The 15687-nt window shown below is 41.7% G+C and overlaps 1 protein-coding gene across 2 annotated transcripts in view; it reads left to right on the top strand.

Annotated features, from left to right (window-relative positions):
- Positions 1 to 12696, top strand: part of CCAR1 (cell division cycle and apoptosis regulator 1) — a 49027-nt gene extending 36331 nt beyond the window's left edge. For both annotated transcript variants that reach the window (XM_073685624.1, XM_073685623.1), the window contains exons 20-25: positions 732 to 823; positions 1790 to 1936; positions 4697 to 4817; positions 4996 to 5181; positions 6417 to 6622; positions 12304 to 12696. In XM_073685624.1, the coding sequence (XP_073541725.1) occupies positions 732 to 823; positions 1790 to 1936; positions 4697 to 4817; positions 4996 to 5181; positions 6417 to 6622; positions 12304 to 12357 (806 nt within the window). In that variant the 3' untranslated portion in view covers positions 12358 to 12696. The remainder of the gene's footprint in view (positions 1 to 731; positions 824 to 1789; positions 1937 to 4696; positions 4818 to 4995; positions 5182 to 6416; positions 6623 to 12303) is intronic.
- The last annotated feature ends 2991 nt before the right edge of the window (positions 12697 to 15687 follow it).

Below are 15687 nucleotides of genomic sequence, written 5' to 3'. Positions count from 1 at the left end.
CTGCTGGGTTATTGGGACTAGTGCCGGGTGAGACTGAGGTGTTGATCATTGCAGTTTCCATGTGTCACTTCTATTGTCCAGCTGCTCCCATGATCTGGCTAGTTACTATGGACAATACCTCTAGGATTTTTAGCACTAATTTATCATACATGAGCAGCAGAAGTGATCATCTTCTCCATAATTATCCTTCTTAAACATAATGTAAAATATATTCTAGTATTCCCTTCCATCAGCCAGCTCGTGTCGTGTCTCTTTTATTTAAAGGTTTGCAATCTCCATTACAAAAAAATGTAGGATCTTTTCTTAGTGGTTGTTCCTCCATTATTCCCCCTGGAAATGTATGACTAAGTTGGCAGCTGGGTGTTACTAGTTGTGGATGTTTCCCCACATACTACTGATATCTAATCCTTTATGACCATATCAGATTGTGCAGATACACCTTATTGACAATATAATGGACATGTACCATGGGCAATGTATTTCCAGGAGGAAAAAGAGGCACCATTCTAATAATCCATGCTCTAGCATTATTATTTCACACCAGACCAGTGCTGTTTTAGATGGTTGTCTCATGCAGGTTTTACTGAATTTATGAATATGGGTATGTCTGTATAGCAGAACAGGACCTCCTAAAATACATGTCTGGTGCTACTGTAATTAAGGGCTTGCACATATAATGTTTACATGCGATTAACGACAAAAGTCGAAGATGGTTTTTATTTTTCCCCTAGACCGAGATGATGACGACGATGATTCTAGCACCAAAGATAAACGTGACGACAAAAAAGACAGCAAATGCAGCAAAGAATGGGCGAAGGATAAGGTACTTCTCACAGACAAGGGACATTTTTCTAATGGCCTTTTGAAAGGGTGATAACTTGCTGATTGCTGGGGGTCATCACCATAGGGACCCTCACCTGTCCCAGCAGCGAGCTCTGAAATGCTGTATTGTAATGGGACATTTTAGTGCAATTTCTGATTTACCAATATATGGCAATTGTACTACTTGGGTGACATTCTCTCTACAGGGGTTGTTCTGAATGACCTCTTTTTTTTTTTTAAGTGAAAGCCATCCATTAAAGGATCGGGTGTGGCGCCTTACAGCAGCTCTACATTGGCATTGCCTAAAACAGTGACACCCAGTTTTAGGTCATTTATGACCTGTTTAGGTTTTGTGTCCCAATTTGATCTTAATAACCGAAAATAATGAATAGTAATGAAAAGGCACTCTACCATTTTGTGTACACAGTATGCAGATCTGTGTTCACCAGCAGCAGCTGATTAAAGGGCATTTGTCATCTGGGTTTTTCCACCTAATATGTAAGCAGCATAATGTAGAGACAGATACCCTGATTCCAGTGACATGTCGTTTTTGGGAGTCTGCTGCAAAAATAACACAGTGAACGCAATGTGTGAACCTTCCCTTATTTCCCTGCTGCCTGTTTTCTTCATATGAGCACTGTAGAGGCACTGGTTGTCAGAGCGGGTGTATAATATTCATACAAAGCATGTTAATATATATATATATATATATATATATATATATATATATATATATATATATATATATATATATATATATATATATATATATATATATATATATATATATATATAGAGGGACGCCATTTTCTGACAGCTAGCTAGACCTAGATCCATCTGTATATCTATGTAGAGGATCACACTATTTATTTTTTCGATCTCTCAAGTCTTTTCACCAGGACGTACAAATGTTCTCTGTCCTCGGGAACTTTTATAACTTTCACCTGACTTGTCATTTTTTTCTCAGGAGAAGGAGAAGAAACTGATGGTTACAATGAATAAAGATCTGCTAATGGCTTTTGTATATTTTGATCAAAGTCATTGTGGCTACTTGTTGGAGAAGGATTTGGAAGAAATAATATATACGCTTGGGCTGCACCTCTCTAGGGCTCAGGTACCTGATCTCTGCTATACTCTGTCTACATTAAGCACATAGGTGGTGTTCATGTGGTTGGCACCGAGGTTCAGCTGACTGTGGGAGATCCTGCCATTAGTGAGTTATTGACTAGGACACGGAGTCCATGATTTTTCCTGCAGCATTGTAGCATTGCTCAGATGTGCAAAATAATTTTGGGAGTTAAATATGCTGTTTGCAGCAGTTCGGGGACTTTATCTGGAAACATCAGTGTACTGTCCCAACGAGCTAAAAGAGCACATGGGATAGAGAGAGCGTCCACTTTTAATAGTATTTTCCAGTATATAATCTGTACTCAGAATCCATATTCATTAACTCATGAACTTGTTACAAATTACCAAGTCTTGTGTGTCTTTTTGGAATTTTGGGCACATTCATTCATTGCATTTGCACCTATTTTTTGTTTTCACACAATTCAACTTTCCATTTGCAACGTTTTTGAGTTCTAGTTTTTTGGGGTTGTGTGTGTTTTTTATTTTCTTATTTTGCCACTGTGGGCAAGGTTATGGGTTTCCAGATGTTTTACCCGAAGCCATCATTGGCGACTTTTCAAAAAGTCACAAATTGTGTTGCAAATGTACTTAAAGGGGTTTTCCCACGAACGAAAGTTCATTCTAATAATTGTCTGTGTCTGACCGTGTACAGATCATACCACAGCTTCTGGGCAGGGGGGGGAAGCAAAAGACAATACAGACATTACAGCAGGGGATCACAGAGGATTCATTTTGTGAGGTAAAATATTGTTTAAAAACAGGCAGTGAAATTTTTTACCTCACAAAATGAATCCTCTGCGATCCCCTGCTGTAATGTCTGTATACTCTTTTGCTTCCTCCCCTGCCCAGGAGCTGCGGTATGCTCCGTACACGGTCAGACACAGACAATTTTTAAAATGAACTTTAGTTCGTGGGAAAACCCCTTTAAGTCCTCAAGTCCTCCCTTTTAGAGTGTTCTTATGTATGCTGAAAATTTTGCAAAAAAAAATGCCCCTTTTTTTTGTTAAAAACAGAGAAGAAAAAAAAAATGGACCACGTGCGCCATTTTTATGAATTTGGCGGAAGAAAACATCAGCGAACACCACTCGAATCCTCGAGTATAAGCTGAGTTTTTCAGCACATTTTTTGTGCTGAAAAAGCCCCCCCTCGGCTTATACTCGGGTATATACCCGAGTATATATAGATTCTGTTGGTGGATAGCTGGGGGAGGGTTGCGACGGCGGAGGATGTGTTTGCGGCGGCGTAGGAGCTGCTAAAGGGAAATTAATATTATCTCTTCTCCTCTTCCATAAAAAAACTGCATATTTGCTCCTCTCCACACACATAGTCCCGGCATGGAGAGGAGCGATTGTGCCGGCAGCAGCTCACAGGGGTGTTTGAGAGCGCGCGCTGCGCCTCAGATGCTGACATGAGCTGCTGCAGACAGGACTCAGCGCTGGAGCAGAGGTGAGGAAGGAAGGTGAGTATAAGTGTTTATTTTTTTTAACTGTGCTGTGATGGGGCCACGCATACCAGGATTAGGGGATGAGGGGGGGCCATGCATACCAGGATTAGGGGATGAGGGGGCCATGCATACCAGGATTAGGGGATGAGGGGGCCATGCATACCAGGATTAGGGGATGAGGGGGCCACACATACCAGGATTAGGGGATGAGGGTGCCATGCATACCAGGATTAGGGGATGAAGAGGCCCCGCATACCAGGATTAGGAGATGAGGGGGCCATGCATACCAGGATTAGGGGATGAGGGGGCCACACATACCAGGATTAGGGGATGAGGGTGCCATGCATACCAGGATTAGGGGATGAAGAGGCCCCGCATACCAGGATTAGGAGATGAGGGGGCCATGCATACCAGGATTGGTGGATGAAGGGGCCATACATACCAGGATTAGGGGATGACTAGGCCATCCATACCAGGATTGAGGGATGAGTGGGCCATGCATACTAGGATTGGGGGATGAAGGGGCCATACATACTAGGATTAGGGGATGAAGGGGCCATACATACCAGGATTAGGGGAGAGGGGGCCATGCATACCAGGATTAGGGGAGAGGGGGCCATGCATACCAGGATTGGGGGAGAGGGGGCCATGCATACCAGGATTGGGGGATGAGGAGGCCATGCATACGAGGATTGGGGGATGAAGAGGCCATGCATACCAGGATTGGGGGATGAGGAGGCCATACATACCAGGATTAGGGAATAGCTAGGCCATGCATACCAGGATTGGTGGATGAGGGGGCCATGCATACCAGGATTGGGGGAGAGGGGGCCATGCATACCAGGATTGGGGGATGAGGAGGCCATGCATACCAGGATTGGGGAATGAGGAGGCCATACATACCAGGATTGGGGGATGAGGAGGCCATGCATACCAGGATTGGGGAATGAGGAGGCCATACATACCAGGATTGGGGATGGGGAAATTTACCAGTAGCTGCTGCATTTTCCACCCTAGGCTTATACTCGAGTCAATGCGTTTTCCCAGTTTTTTGTGGTAAAATTAGGTACCTCGGCTTATACTCGAGTATATACGGTATTCGGATCAGCTTGTATATTGTCTGACGCCACATTTATAAAATCTCTTTGAGTCATTTGTCTGTGTAATACACAGATGCCATACTGAATTGAAGTACATATAGATACCGCTACCATATGGTGTGTTTCCAGAGCAGAGGGAAACTGCACACAAGAAACCGAAGAGAAGAAACAGAAGTGAATCTCAAATATTTTTTTCCTACAGGTAAAAAAGCTCTTCAGTAAAGTAATGCTGAAGGAATCCTGTTACTACCGCAAATTAACGGACACTTGTACTGATGACGGAAGCCACGAGGAGCTGGATTCCAACCAGGAAGACATTCTAGGTACCTGTAATGCAATGCACTGCAATGTCAATGTCTGCTGCGTTTTTTTTTTTTTGTTTTTTTCATTTTATATTTTCATGCAATGTCAATGTCTGCTGCGGTTTTTTTTGTTTTTCTGTTTTATATTTTCATGTAATCCTTACAAGCTCAGTCTAAGACTACATTACTTTCTATCTAGGAAATCGATTGCTTTTGCCATCAAAAATTGCAAGATCTGGCGTATCGGCAGTAGAAGAAAAAAGTGGCCTTATAGTCTATAATGGTGCAATGGTCGATATTGGAAGTCTCCTACAGAAATTAGAAAAGAGTGAAAAGGCCCGGGCCGAGCTAGAACAGAGGCTACAGACTCTTCAGTCTAAAACAGGTACTAGTGAGAGTTTCTATCTACCCATGTTACTATATACTGTATAAGAACCATTGGCCCCTAAATTAGGAATAGTACTGAGCAATGAGATCTAGCCTGGCCAGAACCTTGCAGACTCTGCTCTGTATAGCAATAAGCTTTTGGTTTTATACCTGTTGACCTCTTTCAGAAAACATTTGCCATTAGCTGTGACAGTTATAACCCCCCTCCCGCCGAGCACTACTTGCCATTTCTGTGTCTATCATCGGCTCTTCAACGCTGTCCTGGTCTCTGTTGTTTGGATGCAGCGGTGATGTCCAGTCGACCGTGCTGTAGACAGTCGCTGAACTCAGTGGCTTGTGATGTCTACACAGGCAGAGTTTCTTAGCTCAGTGTTTGGTTGCAGCACAGTCAACGTGATGCCACCGCCGCAGCCAAACAGAGGCTGGGGCCGCGCCGGAGAGCCGTAGCTGCGCACCCGGAGTCGCATATTTTCTTAGGGTATGTGTACACAGACTCTTTTTGCCAAGTCTTTGGAGAGGGAACTGAAAAAACTTTTAGGAGAATTTTTGAGAGTTTACGCTCCATTTCTGCTCCAAAGCTCTGTGTGCACATAGCCTAAAATAGGACAACCCTTTCAAGAGCATAAAAATGTTGTGTGCAGAAGACTCATTTGTAAGTCTGGAAATATCGTGTTTCTTATTTGTGATATTGAAATGTTGAACATAATAAGCAGGATTCACTTTGCAGCATTTAAAGGGAATCTGTCTCCAGGATTTTTGCTGTGTAATCTGAGAGCAGCATGATGTAGGGGCAGAGATACTGATTGCAGCGATGTATCACTTTTTGGGCTTCTTGTGGTTATTTTAATGAAATCAGTATTATCTGCTGCAGATCTACTAGTTCTCTGAATGCTGAGCTCTGTATAACCCCCTGTCCCCACCACTGATTGGCAGCTTTATGTGTACACTGTGCATAGGCAGAAAGCTGCCAATCAGTGGCAGGTGCAGGGTTACCCAGCAGGTGGACTACATGGCACCAGGCAGCTAGTCCTCTAGTCATAATTTATTGATAAAACAGTGATTTTGCTGGGCTGCTTGTTGCAGTTTCCATAAGTGACACATCGCTGGAATCGGGGTCTCTGCCCCTTCAGTGTGTTGCTCTCAGACTATATAACAACCTGCTGACAGATTCATTTTAAAACTAATAAAAACAATGTTAACAGAAAAAAAAAATCTATACTTCATTTGTTACAGAGGAAGATGAGAAGTCAATGTCCCAATTAGAATCCTCTAATAAAAGCTTGTCTGGAGAGTTGAAAGATACAAAATGTGATCTGAGCCACTTGCGTGAGAGCCTGAAAGCCTTGGAAGATACAAACTGCCAATATGAGGACCAACTAAACAAGACCATGAGAGAACTGTCTGTGAGCATGGAGGGGATCCAGAGTGTTCTCAACAAGGTATGGAAATGTACTGCTGTATAGCATTTACATTTTGCTTCAATATAATGTATCACGGTGGCAGACATTATTGGATTAAAGGGCTTTACCACAAACAAAAGTTGATTTTAATCAATAGATTTTGGAATAATAATAAGTTCCACAATTGGATGTATTTAAAATAAAATGTTCCTGTGCTGAGATAATCTTATAAATGTGCCCCTGCTGTGTACTGTGTAATGGCTGTGTCTGACCGTGCAGGGACATGGTCTGATCATACCACATTTCCTGGGCAGGGGAGGATGCAAAAGAGTATACAGACATTACAGTATGGGATCGCAGTTGATTCTTTTTGTGAGGTAAAAAATGTCACTGCCTTTTTTTAAACAATGTTTTACTTCAAAGAATCAGCTGTGATTCCCTGCTGTAATGTCTGTATACTCTTTTGCTTCCCCTCCTGCCCAGGAGATGTGGTATGATCAGACCATGTCCCTGCACGGTCAGACACAACCATTACACAGTACACAGCAGGGGCACATTTATAAGATTATCTCAGCACAGGAACATTGTATTTAAACTCATCCAGTTGTGGAAATTATTATTATTCCAAGATCTATTGATTAATACACAGGAACTCTGGAGCTCTGGGCCAGAATCATCAGTGATGATGTGTCACTCTTTGGTCACCTGACTGTATCACGTTCCAGTCACCTGACTGGTGCAGCCAATCACAGGCCTTAATAATCAGCTGTGCTCCTGATGATGTTGCGTTCCAAACACCAGACCGCTCGCTGCAGGCAGACACAGGCATCCGCGGGACCACGGGGGTTTAGCGTGGTTGTAGCTTTCTTTCTTTTTTTAGACCATTATCTGCGTGTTGGGGTATTTTTTAATTTAACATGGACATCCCCTTTAATAATAACAAAAATGTCAAGATTCTCGTAAAGTGGAGAACTATTGAGGTGAATAAAAAAAACAAATGTTTCCTTTGGATACATGAATTCTTATTTTGTGCATTTTAAAAGAATTACTTTACAGAATGTATTAAGGAATTGCGTTAATGGCAGGATCCAAATCTAGAATTATTAGCACGATGGTGTGTACAAGTGATCCAGAGCTCGGACAGCTGTAAAGCCCCCCTGTATTCTGCTGATACTGGGTGTCTCCTATTTATAACCTGCAGGTGTCGCTGTTTTAACAGCTTTCTTGCTGCTATTCATTTTAAGTCTTATTTCTAAAAGAAAGCAGCAAGTTGTGACCACAGTACAGCGAATGTCCTAATCTGAGACCCTCGCCGGATGCACACTGTCATCACCACTATGGAGTGTCTATTATTACTTGCCTGAAGCTGTGATTAATACATCCCATCACTCGCATCACAATGGTGCATGTACTTGCATGTTAATTGACCCTACTGTCACAAAAATTACAACCTCTAATCCTGCATACCCCTCATGATTTAATGAGACCTCCCAGCAGTATTTTGTGACTAGCTGACCTGTCACTATGAGTAAGTGTCTACATGTGTCTTAACCTGCATGGATCGGCTTTCCTGTCTGTACCCTGACCCTTATCCTTGACTTATGATATAGAACAATGAAATCTTAATGCGCAGCCTGAATAAATACTTGGTAACCAATATCCAGTCACTACAGTTCATTGGTGTGAGACCAGATTCAGACGGCCATATTGAAAATCAGGGCAGTAGCAACCTCAAATTGTGGCCATGAATGGCTCCATGTGCTCCTCCGTGTGATCGATGGGTTCTGGAGCTGCCTTTCATTGCATGCATTATTCTGGCCGTCAAAACGGACCAAAGTGGCATTTCCACGCAGATCGTGCATTGAATATCAGCCATGTGCATTGACTATAATGGAGCCACAAGCTGTCCATGGCATGTCTTATGCGAGCGAGCCCTTAGGCCTCACACACTCATCCATTATTTCTTGTAGCCAAACTGATCAGTTTTGATTATTATTTCTCCAATTTTCAGCCATTTTTGGTCTGTGTGTCCATTTTAACAATCAATGTAGCATCTCTTTTTTAATGAAAAAAAAAAAAAAAATGTTGTAAGATTACACAGTCTGTGTATAGAGCAGTGACTGTAACTGCGCCCCCGGCACTGACTGACACTGGGTCTGCATTGGGGCTCAGCTGTCAGTCAGAGCTGGGGGAGTGGTTACAGCCGTCATTCTCTATACTCAGAGTTTTGACTGAACCAGCGTCTGCACCACCCCCATGACTGAAATCAGAACACTGCTGGGGAAAGTAAAGTTAATTTTCTCCCTGCAGTTTTCGGCTAAGTGCAGGCGCCAGGCAGGTTACTAACACTATTAACCTGCAGATTATCCCCATATCTGCAGGTTAATAGCGTTTTTTCTGGTGACCGGTTCCCTTTAAGAGCAGTCCACATGTGTGGCATTGCTCTTGCAGAAAGATCTCATTTTACATTTCTACCCAGCTATGGCATTGTCACGCAAGGTGTGGGAAAGACTTAGTGCAACACAAAGGGAAGAGGGAAAGGGAGCCCAGACTCGAGGGAAAGAGGGGAGTGGAGACCTCCTAACCTGATCTAGTATCACCCTGTCTCTACTAACGTCCCTATATTGGCTCTTCACCAATCGCCGGACGCGAACCTCGCCCTGTCATTCCCTGGCATTAAGCCCTGGCTAGGGAAGGGAGGGAGATGAGTGCTAGTCGATCCCCACTGACCACTAAAGACAACAAGGGGGAACAAACAAGGGAAGATAGCTTAGCTTTTATTCGACTTCAGAGAGATGAACACCCATCCTCAAAGCGCCAGCGAGGATGAAGTAATGCACTTGCTCCAAGCCTTCACAAAGGATAATGTGAGTATCGCCGGCACCTCCCTCTAGCAGACAGCAGGTATTTATACACCCAGGCCAGGGTGTTAATTAGCCAGAGCAAGGTAGCCACTGGGTCCTAGAGAGACAGCCTCGAAGAAGGTGTTTGTAATGCACAATTCTGTCTCTGAGCTCCTTGGGCAGTTCCTTTGAGCTCATGATTCTCATTTGGTCTGACATGCACTGTGAGCTGTGAGGTCTTATATAGACAGGTGTGTGTCTTTCCAAATCAAGTCCTATCAGTTTAATTAAATACAGCTGGACTCCAATGAAGGAGTAGAACCATCTCAAGGAGGATCACAAGGAAATGGACAGCATGTGACTTAAATATGAGTGTCTGAGCAAAGGGTCTGAATACTTATGACTATGTGATATTTCTGTTTTTCTTTTTTAATAAATTTGCAAAAATTTCTACATTTCTGGGGGGTTTTTTTCAGTCAAGATGGGGTGCAGAGTGTACTTTAACCCCTTCGCAACCCTTCGTTTTTGCTTTTTTTTTTTTTTTTTTTTGCTCCCTTGTTCCCAGAGCCAAAGCGTTTTTATTTTTTGGTCAATATGGCTGTGTGAGGGCTTATTTTTTGCGGGATGAATTGTACTTTTGAACGACATTACTGGTTTTACCATATCGTCTACGGGAAAACGGGGCGGAAATTCCAAGTGCGGTGAAATTGCAAAAAAAAGTGCAATGCCACAGATGTGTGTTTTTTTGTTTTTTTTTAACCACATTCATGGAATGCTAAAACTGACCTGCCATTATTATTCTCCAGGTCATTACGAGTCCGTAGACACCAAACATCATGTATAGGTTCTTTTTTATTTAAGTGGTGAAAAAAAATTCCAAAGTTTGCTAAAAAAAAAAAAAAAAAAATGGCGCCATTTTCCAAGACCCATAGCGTCTCCATTTTTCAGGATCTGGGGCTGGGTGAGGGCTTATTTTTTGCACGCCGAGCTGAAGTTTTTATTGATACCATTTTGGGGTAGATCCGAATTTTTGATCGCCTGTTGTTGCATTTTATTGCAATGTTGCGGCGACCAAAAAACGTAATTCTGGCGTTTAGAATTTTTTTCTCGTTACGCCGTTTACCAATCGGTTTAATTATATTTTTTTAAAAACTTTTTTTTTCACTTTTTGCATGCTTCTATAGTCTCCATAGGAGACTAGAAGCAGAACTTGTCTGATCGCCTCTGCTACATAAAGGTGATGAGCAGATCACCTCCTATGTAGCAGAAATGCTCCTGCGCTATGAGCGCCAACCACTAGGTGGCGCTCATAGCGATCAGCACATGACAACTACTGGGGTCTGCTGCAGACCCAGGGTTGTCATGCCCATGCATCGGTGACCTGAGATCACGTGACGGGGTCACCGATGGGCGGGGTAAGTGGCGCGCTTCCGGCGTGGCGCTGTTAAATGCTGCTGTCAGAGATTGACAACGGCATTTAACATGTTAACAGCCTCAGGTGGATCGCGATTCCACCCGCGGCTGTTGCAGGCACATGTCAGCTGTAAGAATCAGCTGACATGTGCCCGGTTCAGTGTGGGCTCAGCGCTGGAGCCCTCACTGAACAGGGAGTGACAGCCTGGTGCGTACTAATACGCCACAGGCTGTAAAGGGGTTAATGAGAAAAAAATGAACTTTTTAGAATTTACGAAATGGCTGCAATGAAACAAAGAGTGAAAAATTTAAAGGGGTCTGAATACTTTCCGTACCCACTGTAATTCAAGGGATCACAGGTTCCCATAGGGGAACGTAAAGGGAACCTGTCACGTCATTTGTCCTATCTAAACTGGCCCCATTGCGTTGTTAGTGATGCAATGTGCATCACTAACACGCTTTTTTCATTAAAATCTGCACTTCTATCCTTTTGTAAAAAGCATTTTATATAGTTATATCTTACCTGTTTGTTTAGTCATATGGGGTGTGCTTCATGGCGTTCAGTTAGGCTTGTCGCCACCCACACCATTTGAATTTTTTTCACTGGGTTTGCGCCGACATCGCTATTTTTGTTGTTTAAATCCCACGCTTGCGCAATGTGTATTGAAAAAAGCGTATTAGTGATGCACATTGCATCACTAACGCAATGGGGCCAGTTTAGATAGGACAAATGACATGACAGGTTCCCTTTAAAAACAAAGTCAAAATTAAGTGTTTTTTTTATTTATATATGTTTAAATCTTGTCCTTTTCCTAATACAAACATAAAGAAATGTAAAAAAATAAATATATTTAACGGATGCGGTCATACCAGAGTTCATACCATAAAACTATAAAATTATCACAAACTGTAAACCACGTAAAGAAAAAAAATCAAACCTCCATAACTGACCCCTCACAAAAAAAAAATTACTGTAAATAAAAACGTATGTACGTTGTCATTAAAAATTACAACTCATCCTACAACAAAACAAGCCATCTTTCACCTATGTCAATGGGGGAAATAAATTACAGCTTTTGGAAGAAAAGAAAAAAAACGTAATCTTAAAAATGAAAAATGGCCAGTTCGGGAAGGGTTAAACTTGCTCAGATCCTTACACTTGCTCAAAGTCTTGCTTTCAACTCTTCAACTTGTTTTGATCACTTGACCTGTGCCATTGTCACTAGTCATTCAACCCTGTTGAGTGGCTCTTATGGCTGATCAGTATATGGTTACTATATGAGCCATCACAGGCTACCAACTAGGGCTTTATACAAAAGGTGACCAGCGCTGCCAGGATCAGCCCGACCACTGTCACATATGTGCCCATCTTCAGGATGTTATCGTTTGCGGTTGAAATAGACTACTTTCTTTTGTGGATGACCATATTGTTCTCCTCTTACTGATTATTTCTTGTGTTCCCAGAATCCAGCAACATCTGCAGATCACAAGGCGAAGGAGAATGGAGCCACCTTTTGATGCATCTTTCACTCCTGTTTTGGAGGAAGAAGAATAATGTTAAATAATGTAATACAAATTATGTTGTTGAGGTGGAGAGAGGCGGGGGATGTAGTTTTACTTAATATTTAATGGAAGAAAGTTGTATATAGTTTTATGAATGTGTGATGTGCCGCCTCTATTTACATCATTGACCCGATCAAGCAGAATATACATATTTTGGAAATGTTTAGGATAAGTTAAATAATAGCAAAATAACAACAAATTAGATTGTAATAAAATGGATCCTCTATATATATTTTCCTTTTTGTTATCCCTTCTGCTTTTTATGTACATATTAAAAAGAATCTAATTGGGAAAGATTTCAATTTATTTTTATCTGGTCTTTTAACCCCTTTACCCCCGAGGGTGGTTTGCACTTTAATGACCAGGCCAATTTTTACAATTCTGACCACTGTCTCTTTATGAGATAATTACTCTGGAACGCTTCAACCTATCCCCCTGATTCTGAGATTGTTTTTTTCATGACATATTGTACTTCATGATTGTGGTAAAATTTCTTCGACATCACTTGCATTTATTTGTGAAAAAAAAATGGAAATTTGGCGAACATTTTTACAATTTCACAATTTGCAAACTTTGAATTTCCATCCCCTTAAATCAGAGAGATATGTCACACAAAATAGTTAATAAATAAAATTTCCCACATGTCTACTTTACATCAGCACAATTTTGGAACCAAAATTTTTTTTGTTAGGGAGCTATAAGGGTTAAAAGTTGACCAGCGATTTCTCATTTTTACAACAAAATTTACAAAACCATTTTTTAGGGACCACTTCACATTTCAAGTGACTTTGAGGGGCCTTTATGACAGAAAATACCCAAAAGTGACACCAATCTAAAAACTGCACCCCTCAAGGTGCTCAAAATCACATTCAAGAAGTTTATTAACACTTCAGGTGCTTCACATGAATGTTTTGAATGTGGAAGAAAAAAAGAAACATTTAACTTTTTTTCACAAAAATGTTACTTTAGACCCCAATTTTTTGCAAGGGTATCATTAAAAATTAACCCCAAGATTTGTTGTGCAATTCCTCCTGAGCACACTGATACCCCATATGTGGGGGAAAACCACTGTTTGGGCGCACAGCAGGGTTCGGACGGGAAGAAGCGCCATTTGACTTGTTGAATGTAAAATTTGTTTGAATAATTAACGGACGCCATGTTGCTTTTGGAGAGCCCCTGTGTGCCTAAACAGTGTAAACCCCCAACAAGTGACCCCATTTTGGAAACTACACCCCTCAAGGATTTTATCAAGGGGTATAGTGAACATTTTGAACCCAGAGGTACGACACAGAATTTGATGACATTAGGTCATCATATTGAATAAGTTGTCATTAGTCTTGAGCGCAAGTGCTCGCTACTTGAGTTTGCATCGGGTACTCAGGTATGCACCATGTATCACGGGTGCTCAAGTGAAATGCTCGAGTCCCCGCCCGCATGTTTCACGGTTATTAGACAACTTATCTAGATGTGTGGTGAGCACCCTAAACTCCCAGGTGCTTCACAGAAGTTTATAACATTGAGCTGTAAAAATAAAATTTTCAAATTTTTCCAACAAAAATGTTTTTCAACCCCCAATTTTGCATTTTCATAAGGGTAACAGGAGAAATTGCACTATGCAATTTGTTGTGCAATTTCTCCTAAGTAAGCCAATACCCCATATGTGGGGGAAAACCACTGTTTGGGTGCACGGTAGGGTTCGGAAGGGAAGGAGCGCCATTTGACTTTTTGAATGTAAAATTTGCTTGAATAATTAGCGGACGCCATGTTGCGTTTGGAGAGCCCCTGATGTGCCTAAACAATGGAATTCCCCCCACCCCTCCCTAAGTGACTCTATTTTGGAAACTACACCGCTCAAGGATTTTATCAAGGGGTATAGTGAACATTTTGAACCCAGAGGTACGACACAGAATTTGATAACATTAGGTCATCATATTGAATAAGTTGTCATTAGTCTTGAGCACAAGTGCTCGCTACTTGAGTTTGCATTGGGTACTCCGGTATGCACCAAGTATCGCGGGTGCTCAAGTGACATGCTCGAGACACCCCAAAAAAAACATGCGGGGATCGCTCGTGCATGGCAAGCAATCCCCGCAAGGATTTTTTGGTTTAACAGCTGCAAAACATTTGGGTCGGAAACTCGAGCATGTCACTCGAGCACCCGCTATACTCTGTGCATACCCGAGCACCCGATGCAAACTCAAGTAGCGAACACTTGCGCTCAACATTAGTTGCCATATCGTCGTCATTTTTATTTTGTTTACTTCTGAAAAAATCCCAACCCTAATACAGCCCTAATACAACCCTAACCCTAGCCCACCCCTAACCTAACCCTAGCTCAACCCTAACCCTAGCATAACCCTAACCCTAGAGTTTATTTTTTATGCCGTTCCTCGTATAAGTGATTAGACAACTTTATTCTTCGGGTCGGTGCGATTACAGCGATACCGGATTCATATCGGGTTTTTATGATTGCAAAGACTAGTTTTTGCATCGCCATATTTTGAGAGCTATAATTTTTCCATATTTCAGCCGACAGTCTTGTGACGGCTTGTTTTTTACGGGACAAGTTGACGTCTTTATTGGTACCATTTTCGGGCACGTGACATTTTTTGATCGCTTTCTATTCCGATTTTTGGGAGGCAGAATAAACAAAAACCGACAATTCAGGAATTGTTTTTTTTTGGGGGGGGGGGTTATGCCGTTCTTCGTGTGGTGAAATTGATAAGGCAGCGTTATTCTTCGGGTCAGTACGTTTACGGCGGTACCACATTTATATTGTTTTTTATGTCTTGGCGCTCTTACACAATAAAAACTATTTTATAGAGAAAATAATTGTTTTTGCATCGCTTTATTCTGAGAGCTATAACTTTTTTATTTTTCGGCCGTTGGAGCTGTATGGCAGCTTGTTTTTTGTGGGACAAGATGATGTTTTCAGCGGTACCATTTTTATTCGTCTTTTTGATCGCGCGTTATTCCATTTTTTGTTTGTCGGTATGATGATAAAGCATCGTTTTATGTTTCGTTTTTTGGTTTTTTTACAGTGTTCACTAAAGGGGTTAACTAGCGGGACAGTTTTATAGGTCAGGTCGTTCCGGACGCGGCGATACCAAATATGTGTACTTTTATTTACTTATGGGTACAATATATTTTTATTTTTTATTTTTTTTATATTTTTACAATTTGTTTTTCACTTTCTGACATTATTACTTTTACACATTCTCCCACTATGGGACTTTCAGTTTTTGCAGCCTTATCGGCTGTATAGCACAGGAATGCAGCACCATC

Source organism: Phyllobates terribilis, unplaced genomic scaffold, assembly GCF_046119375.1.
Source record: "Phyllobates terribilis strain yellow unplaced genomic scaffold, ASM4611937v1 Scaffold_5__5_contigs__length_657084704, whole genome shotgun sequence".
In the NCBI taxonomy this organism is placed as follows: domain Eukaryota; kingdom Metazoa; phylum Chordata; class Amphibia; order Anura; family Dendrobatidae; genus Phyllobates; species Phyllobates terribilis.
Note: the sequence above shows the minus strand (reverse complement) of the source record. Positions and strands in the feature narration are given on the sequence as shown.